Source organism: Pseudonaja textilis, chromosome Z (assembly GCF_049901715.1).
Source record: "Pseudonaja textilis isolate UNSWEBS1 chromosome Z, rPseTex1.2, whole genome shotgun sequence".
Classification (NCBI taxonomy): Eukaryota; Metazoa; Chordata; class Lepidosauria; order Squamata; family Elapidae; genus Pseudonaja; species Pseudonaja textilis.
The window spans coordinates 95,885,587-95,899,737 of NC_142008.1; the positions used below are offsets into that span (position 1 = coordinate 95,885,587).

The 14,151-nt window shown below is 37.8% G+C and overlaps 1 protein-coding gene across 12 annotated transcripts in view; it reads left to right on the forward strand.

Moving 5' to 3' along the window:
• The first annotated feature begins 2,863 nt into the window (after positions 1-2,863).
• SRCIN1 (SRC kinase signaling inhibitor 1) overlaps positions 2,864-14,151 on the forward strand; it is a 267,852-nt gene continuing 256,564 nt past the window's right edge. For 7 of the 12 annotated variants that reach the window (XM_087916500.1, XM_087916502.1, XM_087916504.1 and 4 more), the window contains exon 1: positions 2,864-3,073. In XM_087916500.1, the coding sequence (XP_087772626.1) occupies positions 2,971-3,073 (103 nt within the window). In that variant the 5' untranslated portion in view covers positions 2,864-2,970. The remainder of the gene's footprint in view (positions 3,074-14,151) is intronic. The other 5 variants (XM_087916507.1, XM_087916501.1, XM_087916509.1 and 2 more) reach the window with 1 other exon arrangement.

A 14,151-nucleotide genomic window follows, 5' to 3' on the forward strand; every position in this document is an offset into this window, starting at 1 on the left:
CTTATAAGATGAATGAAACCAAATCTGGTTGCAAAAAGGAATTTATTCAGGAAAGGAAAATAGACAAAAAGGAGGGGGCAACAACCACACATAGATTTTTACATAAAATCAATAGAGTCAGCCTGGCTCAATTGGGTACATATTACTTTTTTAAAAAGCTATTGAGTTTCACCATGTTCAGGATTCATTGCAGATGGTATGATTGGAAACAGATAATCAAGATATCCTGTTGGATTATTTGTAGACAAGTCTGACACAGTGACACATTCTTCCTTCTTTTTCTCAGAGTACTAGCCTTAGTTTTATAAAATCTGTAAAACAAGTGAAAACTGGTTTCTCTGCGAAGATCAACCATTGCCATGCCTAGTTAAGAAAAACAATCCATCTCTGACATCCTGGGTTTAGGAAGCAGATCCTATGTGTGGTATAATTAGGTTATTGGAAAAGAATTGGGGAGACATGGGTTCTAAACAAACACTGAAATTTGCTAGTGTGAGATGTGGTGCTGGTTATATCCTGGCTGGCTTCAGAAAAGAGAAGGAAACAATTCAGGGAAGTCGTGGAGATCTGTGTGGCAACGTGACTGCCTCAGAAAGCTATTTGCTGGGAAACTAGTGGGCCTCCTTATGTGGTTGGTTGGCCACTGTGTGAACAGACTGCTGGAATAGATATGCCAGGGTCCCAATCTAGCAAGACACTGTTTATGTATTCTTAGTCACAGAAGGTTGAATCTGGCTCAGTCACTTTTTTCAGCTCTGTTATGGGAAAAAATAGACATAATTGCATAGCAAATAAAAATATTAAAATCAGAAGTTAATGTGTGGGTAAACCCACCTTCCTGACAATCCTTGGGCTCAATCTTGTTTTCTCTAGTGGTGCCATGTTTTAAATGGGATGGGTTTTATTGGAAAGGATTTTAGGGAAAACAATAATTCAGTTTATTCAGACCTCTCAGCCTGGGGCTAACTTGCCAGTTGCTCTATTATTGTGCCATAGCTCAACTAAGGATCTACATGTTAAACAGTTTGCTGTGTGTTTGTGTAGTATGTAAACCAGCCTGAAACTTACCTCTTTAAATCTACCCATTCATATGATATGTATATACTGGCAGACCTTGAATGAATCATTATTTCATAACCTTTTTAACTCACAAGGTTGTTGTTCCAAAGATGGCATCAGAAAACATTTCTCCTCTAGTATATGCTACACCAAAGTCCCCAGGACAAGGGCAGTATATAAATAAACAAGGTGGCTAAGGAAACATCATACTCAGAATAAGCAGACTTAAAATTTGTGACAGGCAGATTGCAAAATATGTTCAGGTACTTGTACTCAGAATTCTGTTTAAGATTCCTCCTTCATATTCACTTTTTTCAGATGGATAAAATGGTTATTAGCTTCTGTTGTTCTTAAAAATTCCATCTTTTAATGTCTTTTCTTTTCCTTTTTGTGTTAGTGGACTCACTGGAATGAAGGGTGGGGAAGGAAAGAAGAAATGAAATCAACAAAAATCATTTGGGGATTTCTCAGTCTGTTCCTACTGACTGCACTGCATGTAAAAAGCTGATAAAGGACGCTCAAGGACAATGCTACTGAGAATCTTCTCTCCCCTCCACTTTCCTGACGAAGGAGGGGGAAAAAAATCAACATTCTTCTAGTTAATTCTCTCAGAGTTGCCATGCCATTTTCCAACCAATTTTCGCAATGAAGCCTTAATTGTAGAAAGGCATCCTTTCTGCTGCCTACAAATACTGTAGGATGTACAAGCATTACTACATTTTGTGCCTTTCAGAATTTTCATAGATTTCAGAAATGTCTTTTGACACTTATTTAAAAGATTACCTTTTCTTAAAATATTTAATCTATAGATTTCAGAACTAAAAGAATCTGCTTCCTGCAAGAACCAAAAGTCACTGATAAACACAGAGGGCAAAAATTATTTATTATTGGATTTATATGGCCACCACTAGCATATGTTTTTGGAGTGGTTCATAGATCCAGAAGAAGTAAATTGATTATATTTAAAAATAAAACACAATAAAAATGCAAAAATGAGGTAACACATAAAAACCAACTTTCTAACCAAAGTGCATAAATTAAAATGCTAAGGAACATATGAATGAGGTAGACAAAAGTCTGTTTTAAAACAGGTGTACAAGTTGGCTGATGTTTCTCTGTTGATATGCTGAGATTCCATTCTTTATAATTCACATCATATGTTTTTCTTTTAAAGAAAGTGGTTTTGTACGTGTGTGTGTGCATTTTGGAATCAGTGTTGACTCCTGGCAAATGCCTGGATACAGTTTTTGTGGCAGTGTTTTCAGCAGTAGTTTGGCAATGCCAAACTTCTTCCTAGAACTGAGAGAAAATGTCTGGCTTAAAGTCACCCAGCAGAGTTCACGCTGTGGATGTAGGACTGGATGCCACCATCACCTGGTTTCTGGCTCAGGTGTTTAACCTTACATCAAACTGATTTTTGCAATGATAAACAGGTGTGATTTAAAAGAAAGAAAGATGATAGTAATACATTATTTGTAATATAGTTTTTCATCCCCTGTTCACAATGTTAACAGTGGTAGACCTGAAAACATTATCCCTTCTACCAAAGCCTTTGGAATGACTATGTTGTCAAGTAAGCAAGTAGAATGGCTGTTTTGGTCACTAAATATTCAAAAGCATTCTTTTCATCTGTAGTCTTTGCCATGTCCCAGTGCTGGCCATTACATCCAACAGAAGTAATTCTTCCTTGTGACTGTGGCTCCACTCTTGTACAGGAGACCTGTTCTTGGATGTGTGCTGCATCTGTGGTACTGAACCTGCAAATGCCTATGTTCCCTAGGGCTTGGTGGAGCTTCGGCTTCTCCTTCTGACCCAGGAGAGGGACGACCTGCCTCCTGGTGGTCTGAGCCTGGAGCTGCGCCGTGTGGAGCCTGTGGCACATCTGTCCCTGAGCCGTGCAAAGCCTGTGGCATGTCCAGTTCTTCTTCGTCTTCTGACGAGGAGTCTTCCAGAAGAGATATCATACTGGCCCCTATTCCCAGATGTATGAGGGGCTTGTTGCAGATACTCAGTGGTGAGCGAAAGGCACTCTGCATGTTTAGAAACACATCTCTGTTCTTTCATGTATTTGGGGCTCAGCCCATGAATTGACTTCAGTTTTGTGGTTTAACCCTGGCCCAGATTAAACCGTAAATGTCCCTTTAATTGTTTGACAGTTTGTTCCAGTCTGCATAATGAAATACGACAAGGCTCAAAATTTCCTGGGTCTGCAATGTAAAATTTGCTGCAGCTGTTTAGCAGGAAGCCAAAGACATATGTGTAGGATATGTGACTCAGCATATGTGTGCAGCATGTGGCTCAGCATAGGTGAAATATTGCTCAAATAATGCTGGTATTCAGCGGTAGAAATCTGAGCTACATGGAATGTACGATTTCCAATCCCATTACAAATTACTAAGCAGCTATTGTAACATGGACAATTTAATTATTTCCCCAATTGTTTAGGTATATCTTCAACAATTGTTTACATTCTTTCTTATCGGCCAATCAGGTGTTTGAAAAGGCAGGGATCTTAGGCAATGGCTGTGCCCGGTTATTAATCATGGGTTATAAGCAGCAATGTGTGTAGCTAATACTATAACTTGTGACTTCATATGTTGTGTGAACTCATCTCAAAGATTCAAGTCTTTCCTTTCGTTTTTGATTAAGTGCTTTCTACTTCCAGCTGAACATGGCAACTTGGGCAGTGACCATTCTGTATTTTTTTTTTCCATAGGGTAAAATGAGTAAAATATATCCTGGGTTCAAAAGGAGGTTAGTTCTGGTGTAGTCCTTATTTGCCACTTTCAGTATTTTTACACGGTTTATATTAAAATAGAGGGGTTGCATTCTTCAAATGTTAGAGTAAAGTAGCCATTTCTTTTCTTGTTCCACTAGCATAATGGCCAGTAACAGATTTGATCCAGAAGTTCATTGTGTCAGAGTCCCACCCATTCAAGCTGTTTAGACTCTATAAAACAACACTTATACTTCCCTCAGTTAGCTGGGAAAAGTGAAATTAAGCTCACTGGTTCACAGGAAAGACATTGAGAAAAGAAAATATCCACCCTAATGATGTGAAAGATAAATGGAGTTCTAAAATGAACATAATCCAGTTGCTAGAAGTTTTGTAGCTTTATTCCTTAATGTTTCAATAAATCTTATTAAAGAAGACTCTGTGGGAATCCTGCCTTCAGCTGAGTCAGCTACCAAGAGCCTTATGTCAGCTCTTAATCAGAAACTGAGTCTGAGGGTTAATCCACCTTGTTTTGCACATCCCACTTTCATTGAATTGTTCTCTTGCAAGAGGTAAATGATGAATTATTATTACAGGTTCATGGCTAAATAATTTATTAGCTGTATTCCCAAAATATTTCAGGCTTTGTATAGTTATAAACAATGCGTAATCTTCAGATTCCCTGTTTGCTGGGGACTAGCAGTGGATGTGTAAATAAACACTATGTAAATAATTCAGCATAAATTATTGTTAAAACAAATGAACAAAGTACTCTTTGTGAAAAATTAACATGGCTAATTTTTCTTTCTGCATGGGGGTTCTTTTCAACCGAATCATTTTTTTCTTCTTTTTCTTGCATTATGAGAAGTGGGAGGGGGGGGGGTCACATCAAGGAGACATTCTAAATTCAACATAAGCTACTGAAACCAAACAAGGCTGAAGGCTGTGGGAATAACATTAAGCAGCAGAATATGCCTGCAGAGAAGGGGAAAAAAGTAATAAAATAACTCAGAAGGATTTCTGGAAACAGCTGCATTTTTATGAAGAAAACCTTCATTAGGAAATTACATTAAAAACAAACAAACCATGATCCAGCTGTATTCTAACTAAATTAATCAAAGAATGGCATCTCTTCTGTAATCAATGGAGCGAGGAATTGTTAAAACAAGAAACAGAACATGGAACTAGTAGTAGCTCTGAGGAAATCATTCTAACCAATTAGAGACATAGTACTGGGTGTGTCAAAGTGGTATTGCATAGCTGCCCAATAGATACTTTCACTGTATCTATTGCCCCAGAGGACATAGGATAAACAATATAACAAGGCAAGGAATGCTAAAGTGGAGTTTACCGCAATAATGAAAGTAGTGATTTCACTTGGGAAGCGGCATAGGTGTGCAGCCTGCTTTCCATATATAGCTTTTGATTGTGATGCATATTGATGTATTATATCTGCTGCTGCTCCATGTGGGATGCATCTGCACATGAGAAACAAGTTTGATATCGCCATCAATGAAGCAATATACTTAGTGACAGGTTTCTCAAACCTACACCAATTGAAAATATATCCTCTTGCTGGCATTGGCCACCTAATCAGGAAAGAGATAATAGCAGATGCCAAGAGAATTAAGCAAGAGAATGATCCTTGACATCCTCCGAATGGACATATGCGCCAAGTATACCAACTCAGATCTAAGAAAAGCTTTATGGCAAGAACAGACATTCTTGAGGGTGTGCAAGAACAAAATCTAATTAACAGATGGATGAAAGAGACAATTGAGCAAGGAATGACATTAAGGGAGGATATGACTGAAGGATCCGATGTCCTTTATATTACTTGGAGAACCCTGAATAAGTTAAGAGTTGGAGTGCCTAAGTGTAAAACCAATAAGTATTGGCACATAACAACATATTGTGTGAGTGTGGAGAGAAGCAAAGCCTGGACCATCTGCTGATTTGTTGACTGTTACCAGAAATATGTACCGCAGCTGCATCACTACCCGCTTCAAACCACTCCAAGCCATACGTGAAGCGAACTGACGCCCACCATGAAGATGTGGCATGACCACGAACGTGAAGCCAAACAACAGGATCACAGCTCACCAGCTCAAATCCCCCGGCAACTAAGACTAACCTGAGCACAACCAAGCCCCAACAGAACACACCCCCAGCCAATGAGAATACAGCCAACCCCCCAATCAATGAGAACACAGCCAAATCCCCACCCAATGAGAACACACCCCCAGCCAATCAGAACACAGCCAACCCTCCACCCAATCAAGTCACACCCCCACTAGCAGTTAAAAGGAAGAAGCAGCTGCAAGCTCACATTACTCCGAGAAGCACAAAGCCGGAGACACAAGCTTGAATATGATGAATGAGACTTCATTGAAACGTCGCCTAGATACTTCCAATTTTATGCAGGAGAAAACCCGGATAACCAAAGATATATATGTATGTATGTATGTATGTATGTATGTATGTATGTATAAAATGAAAAATATTTTATTCATGTTAACTATCTAATGGGTTAAGATTGTAAATTTTGATAAATATAACCTCTTCTGGGGTCCTCCATAATTTTTAAAAGTGGGAAGGGGTTTTGAGAGTGGAAAATTTAAGAAACACTGAGTTAGACCAATTTTTCACTCGCAAGCTCAAATGTAACACATTACAACATCAAAAGACTGGTTCCAAACTTCCATATCTGGAATACAGAAAAAAATATCTTTGATCTTAATGCTATCATTCCATAAAATGATGTGAGACTTTTTTTTTTTTGATAAAGTCCCCTTTAGCATCTTTCATCTGGCATCTATCCATACTGAATTATTCCATCTTATCCATTTATTAATTTCTACTTCTGTGTGTGTGTGTGCTTAAATTTAAAAGAATATAATCCATAATAGACATAGGCTTTTGTTTGATACAGAGGACCCAAAGCTATATAACTTTCTTCACAAATGCTACAAAGCATCATATTTGGGAAGGCTGTCTATTGTATTGTATTATTTTGATCATTTCTTCCAGCAATATAATATATTAAAGGTAAAGGTAAAGATTCCCCCGCACATGTGTGCTAGTCATTTCTGGCTCTAGAGGTGGTGTTCATCTCCATTTCTAAGCTGAAGAGCCAGCAGTGTCTGAAGATGTCTCTGTGATCATGTGGCTGGCATGACTAAATGCTGAAGGCACGCAGAGCGCTGTTACCTTCCCACCAAAGTGCTCTCTATTTTTCTACTTACATTTTTTGTGTACTTTCGAGCTGCTAGGTTGGCAGAAGCTGAGACAAAAAACGGGAGCTCACTCCATTACGTGGTGCTAGGGATTCAAACTGCTGACCTTCTGATCGACAAGCTCAGCACTTTAACCACTTAGCCATTGCATTCCTCTATATTTGGTTAGGGTAGAATGTGTAAATATGTGTGTGTATATGTGCATGTGTGTGTGTATACTGTATGAATGTTACACTCTCTTTTACTACCTATGAATTTTGAGAGTTGGAATGCCAAATATCTTGTCCAATCAGATTTCCTTAAGGAAGATTGAAGAAGATAATCTAAATTCAAATATGATGAGAAGGGTCACTTCTGATGATTTACAGTAGGGGTGTCAAACTCGCGTTGTCACGGCATCATCCTGTGACATATTGGGGCTTTGTTCCCCTTTGCCAAACTGGGCATGGGCATGGCCAATGTGTGAGTCATCCTGCATGGGGGCCACAAATTTGATAGCCCTGATTTACAAGATCTTCCATAGGCAAGATCTCAGCTACTTCCCATTAGAGGAAAAAACACATATAATCAGTATCTTAGAAATATAAAATGTATGTCACTTTGTAATACTTCAGTAAAGTGTATTTATCTATAAAAATGCCATAAATAGATCAGGACAGTATTACGTATCAAAATCCCATCACTCTTGTTAGAATGTGCAGTTGAGGATGTATTTCTTTGGGGAAGAAAGTAATTGTCTGGATGTTCCTGCATACAAGGTAGTTTTCTCAACATTATTCAGAACAGTTGATAGATATTGGCTCTGAGGATGTACTTCATTTGCATCATGTAGGTTGTGCTTGCTTTGTGGGAAAGTGGATATGGTAATTGCAAAACATGCCAATTGGAGAAAATTGAAGAAATCTGCAGCTACTTTCAGAATAATATAGAGTCTCTCTGTGAAAGTATTCTGGCAATGTAATTGTTCAGAACTGTGGAAGTAGGTATGTATTTATTCAAATGAGAACTAAACACATTTTACCCTATCCATAATGGCAATCATAGTTTTATTGTGATAGTTTATTCTTATTTATAATTTACTGAAAATAAATTATTTTTATTTAGCAGAAAATTAGTGTTCTGATAAGATGACAATTGTGCAACTTTAAAGGTATGTCAAGGAGAAATGCTTTTTTAATTATGTGTATTTAGGTATATATATGTACATATTGTATGTGTGTATATGTGTATATACATGCATTTATGTATGTATATGATATGTTCAATTATTCAGTTCCTACTAGCAAAAAGGTACAAAAAATATGCAAGAACCCAAAACTTGCTGACTGCTTGGGGATCCCTGTAATCAACTCACTGATTTCTGGAGACCTATTCAGTAATTACTGCATAAACACACCTTTATAATTCACAGACTTATATAATTTTTTTTATTTGTAGATGACATCTGGAATTCTTGGGAATCCAAATTCTGCACTAAACCTTCTATTTTGCAAGTTTTGTCTTCTGTTTTAGAAGCGCAGCATATATATATATATATACAAGCCTAATAATGCCAACAAAATATGAAATGTATTCTAGAATCATAAGGCCTATTCATTTGCATATCCTTTTCTAGGTAGTCTGAAATTTTCATAATATTTTATTATGGCTGCTAGGTTGCCAATTCCCAACTAGGGAGTTGATTGCTATGCATTTCAAATCATCAGAAGCTCTTCTGTGTACCTTATACATATTTTCATCTGCTGTTATACAGTTCAGCATCCTGAAGAAATAGATAGGAAGGCTGATAGGTGAAAGAAGGAGCGAAGAAAAGCTATAGCTATTACAATCCTTTTCCGGCACTTAAAAGAATAGACACAAGTTTTAGGATAGGATCAGATAAGCGTTCATTGGCGTAATTTACATGAAAAAAATAAATGGGAAGCTAGTATGCTATAAAACATATGCCTTAAAGTTAAATGGTATATCTAGTTACTTTTCTGAGTCAAGCATAAACCCCGAAGCACTCTTAGAAACTGTAATGGTAAACAACTATATCCCAGTGTTTTGGAATTGGATTAATCTGATTTTGCCCCTAATGATGGAATAAGATTTAAGTGGTAGAGACCAATCTTGGTAGCTATAGGGCAGAGTAACCTTATTAGTTTGCTTTCTGGACAATTGACATTTTGAAGAAATCGGCAGCTTGTGAGAGTACCTATTGCATGTTCCCAGTACACCAGATGTGTTCATTGCCCCAGAATAGATTTACAAAAGTTCTAGTTTGTAGGTGCCACATCTGTAACACACCCGTTCATGTTCTTTAATTAAGCAGTTGTATATATAGATTGCCAGAATATTACCAGGTTATGCGTAAGATAGGCAAGATATCTGTTCCTGTACTCTGCAGTGGCTGGTAAGTTTCATGAATGAAGTATTCCCCCCACCCTTTGTCTGTTGAAGTAGCTGGCAAGGCACCTGCATGTACAAAAAGAAATGTCCAGGGTTATCTGTTGCAATGCAAAACTTCTCTCCTTCCCTTCTGTTTCTCCTTCCCCATTTTTCATCGTGTTTGGTTTTTAAACAAAAATATTTTCTGATATTTGTTTAAAAAAAGAGATCCATATCAATGTTTTATCTGATGCATTTATCTCTTACAATCTCCATTCATCCCAACCTATTGCCTACTCCCAATGTCCTGCTGAACTTGTTTGTTCCTGAATGTCCTCCTTTCCTGTCCTTAACCAGGCGTCGGGCGAATTGCAGGAGGGAAGAAACCTGGACTCTGTTCCCTTTGTTTAAAGTCACCAGGTTAGTAAATGGAGTGGTTGTATTAATGGGTGGGATGATCTTGTCAGCCACTCTTCCTTCCATCCTTCACCAAAACATTTATCCTAGACATCATTCTCTTCATTGCAACCACCTCATGCAGCACTTAGATTCCCTATTCTACACTGATGGTTTTCTAAAACTTGTTTAGATTCTTGGAACTGTTTCTGTAGAAAAATAACCTGTGTGGTTTGTTGATTTTGATGGGAGGTTTTGAATATGCCAAGGAGAGGATTTATCATTTTATGGAAATCATAGTGTGAAATAGATTGTCTTAAGCAGGCTTCTGAGGCATTAATGTCCATGGTTATTCAATGCTATTGATATATAACCATGTGTCTCAGAACCAACAAAAATGTACCAACCCAAGGGTGGGTTTTAAGGAGTGTAGCCACATCTAATTATTGATCCCATCACAGTATTTATTTGTGAAACAGGTCTGTTGTATTTACACTTTGCCTGGGATAATAAATAACGTGTGAATGAACTATGGCTGGGAGGTCTGATGTGGCTGAAAGCCTTTTAGAGTTGAAAGGGCACAGTATGTTGAAAAGTATGTTGAATTATCCCCAGTCTAATTCTATATATTCTAGCTATTGTGGAAATTCCAGGAAAAGTAGAAAGAATAATATTTAGTAGAGAAAATAATAGCAGCTGGGAATGGTTTAAGTCTGAGAAGTCAGCATAGAAAGAAGAAGTAAGCCAGCTCGCTTGCATAGTCCTCTGACTATTCCCAATATCCTGCAGGTACTTTTAATTTCAAACATAAGAGATCATTGCAGTCTAGCAATTGGACTGACACTAAAATGGCAAATCAGTTAATTTAGTTAAGGCACCAGCTTAGAAGCTGAAAGCTGAAAGATCATGAGTTCTAGTCCCCTCTTAGCCATGAAAGCCAGCTGGATGATCTTGGCCCAGTCACTTTCTCTCAGCCCAAGTCATTTCAGAGCACTGTTGTAGGGGAAATAGAAGAAGGAAAGAGTATTAGGTTTACCACCTACTGTATATAGAAAGATGTATTTCTTCTGATTGAGTGATTTTCTTTTAAACTTATATAAGTTGAAGAAAAGGTGGGATGTGAGCACTATATGGTCATTTCTGGTACTAATGCAAAAATACTGTTCGGCCTGTTCAGGGGTGGGATTCTACCGGTTCGCACCTATTCGCTACAACCAGTTGTTAACATTCTAAGCAGTTCAGAGAACTGGTTGTTAGAAGAAATTACTGGCCTAATCCTGTAAGGAAGGAAGGAAGGAAGGAAACATTTTGGTGTTGCTTACAGAAACTGCCTCTCCGTTAACCCTTATTACATTCTTGGCAGGACTAGACTTCCGGTCTCAGGAACATCTCTGGAGTTCTTTTCCCCTCCTTTGCTGGTACTTTGCTTATGTGGAGTGACCATTCAAAGTTACAATGACACTGAAAAAACTGACTTATGACCATTTTTCACATTTACAATTGTTGCAGCATCCCCACAGTCATGAGAGGCCAGGTGAGGAGATGAGTGCCTCGATGTGAGTGATATTGAGCTGGCCACACCCAGCCAATAACATGACCACCAAGCCATGTCCACCCAGTTGCATGATCACCAAGCCATGTCCACCCAGTTGCATGACCACCAAGCCATGCCCACCACCTAAGCCACGCCCACAGAATCGGTTGTTAAAATTTTTGAATCCCACCCCTGGGTCTGTAAATATGATACAATCTAAAAAGCTAAAAAGTGTGTTTTGGTGCCATATACTATTTCTTATTGAAAATGTTTAAAGATTTGGCGTGAAAGTTTCTGAGTTTGACTACATTATCTTCTTTACCCATATTATCATATCTTTAATCCATCTGGCTTTATACTGAGAGACTCATTTGTTAGCAAAATAACAGTGGCTGAGTTATTGGATAGACTTACAAAACAACAATAAAAATATAATAGAAAAACTAAAGGCATTGCTGTCCTGTGGTTGTTTTTGTCACTATGACAGATTCTATTTCTGTGGCAAGGGCCAGTGTAGAACATTCTATATAAAGAATACTTTGATGTGAAACAGCTGACAAGAAAGAGCTTTAACTTATTTAAATTAAGGGAAAATGAAGTCTAAACGAAAAATCCTATAGGCAAGGAGTAAAAACATGCACTGTCATTATTTATCATTCATGCCAGTCTCACAAATGCTGCGACCACCCAAAGGCCATTTAGTCATAGAATTCCCCTCCCCCAACTGGATTGATACTATATATATATATATATATATATATATATATATATATATATATATATATATATATATATATATATATATTAATTATGTGTACTATTGTGAAGGAGAATCAACTGTGCTGGGCCCTCTCCTATATGGTATTAGGAGCAAAATGGCTGGTTGGTCATTTCTTATGTCTAAATGGCTAGGCCAGAACTAATGGATTATAATCACTCCCTTAGGAGTGAAAGCTCACTGGATGATGTTGGGCCAGTCAATCTGTCTCAACTCAAATGGCCTTCCTGGGTGGTTGTTTTGGGGAAAATAGGAGGCAGAAGCAGCTAACTATAGCAGTGTGAACACAAAAACAAAGGTGGACTACAAATATAATATAAAATACTCCAAATATCTTTCCCTGTTTATTATCATCTCACAAAGTTGTTATGGGGAAAATAGGAGGATAGGTATATTTGTCACCTTGAGTTATTTATAAAACTAATAGAGACGAGAAAAAAAAATAAAACGCCTTTGCAATACATTGCATTTGTCTTCAGAATCAAATAGCATTCAAAAAGTGATGTTTTTTGCATCAGGAAGCAGTCCCACTCTGTTCTGCTAATATGTGTTAGAGTTTCAACATAAAAGTTGCAGTATTACGTGTTTTTGCCCAAAATGTTGAATACTGTGTGTGCTATATTTTTTTTCCTAATTGCCTTTTTCATTGCTGCTATTGCCTTTATGTCCATATGGTTTGAAATATTTAAATTCTAGATAATTCATAATAATAATAAAATTCTAACTAAGAAAAATGTTGTTTTTAATATATAGATTTATTATTAATAGCCTAATTTTGTAGTGCTTCTTGAGGTTATTTTGAAAAACAGCTAAGAAATTATATAAAATGCACGCAGGTATATGTTCCACTATATTCAGTGGTGGTTTATATTTAGTTGTTTGTAGAAATGTTGACTCAATTATGCCTTAAGTCCTAAGTACCCTTACAAGTAAGTAAATCCCATTGAATTGAGGTCTTTTTTTTTTTTTGCATTCATGTTAGATTTTAATAGAATTAACAAAGACTATATTTTACAGATCATGAGGGCTAGAATCTGCTGCTAACAATCTTTAAATTGCTCATATGTAGCAATTATGCTTTTAAGAAATGTTCATCAATGTCATGGCATTGCAAGCTGGAAAAAAAGAAGCATTCATTTTTCCATTGCAGCTTCTGCAGTCCTCCTTCTTCAAAGTCACAGGCTAATAATTTGTTTTTTTTTTTTTAATATATTACTTTTCTTGCATATAGGCTATGTAGCTCCCTTTGTGTAATTTGGATTCGTTACATATCAAGCTCAGACATGTCCAAGCTCTCTCTCTCTCTCTCTCTCACTCACTATATATATATATATATATATATATATATATATATATATATATATATATATATATATATATTTATTACCATGTATACTCGAGTATAAAGCTGAGTTTTCAGCACATTGTTTGTGCTGAAAAAAACCCCAGCTTACTCAGGATCAAATCCCTCTGAAAATAAAATGGTGTGGAGCTCCGGAGCTGGGCAGCCGCTTCCCTTTCAAGTGTTTCCTTTGCAACTTATAAGCATAGGGGTAATCGAAAAAAGTTCTTGCATGAGGATATATTGTTTTTCTTTATTTAACTGTTTTTAGGGGGAAACCCACTGTCATGTGAGAATGCTCAGACACGAAATCTATCCACCTGAAAATAAGTGTGTGTGTATGTGGGGGGGGATTTTAACGGAGAAAGACATAGGGAGAAGGCAAAGCGACGGAAGATCCTTCAGGGGAAACTGAGGGGAGACTCACCTTGGTCCAGATGAGCCCCCTTCCCCGCCCCTAAGAGCAGAGGCAGCCAGCAAGGGCAGGCAAGCCCGTTTAGCGGACTCCGTCCTGTCCTCACTCCCACCTACCCACCCACCCAAAGCCACGAAGTCCCCAATTGCGCAGCCCAGAATCGCCTCCCCCTCAGGGGCAACAACGACGCCTGGTGTTTCCTGAAACAAGAAGCTCTGCTGTGCAATGAAAGCGCCTGGCTCTAGGCTCAGAAAACAACGTGAGCCGAGGTGGCTTCGTTTCCTCAGCCCTAAGCTTTGCTTTCA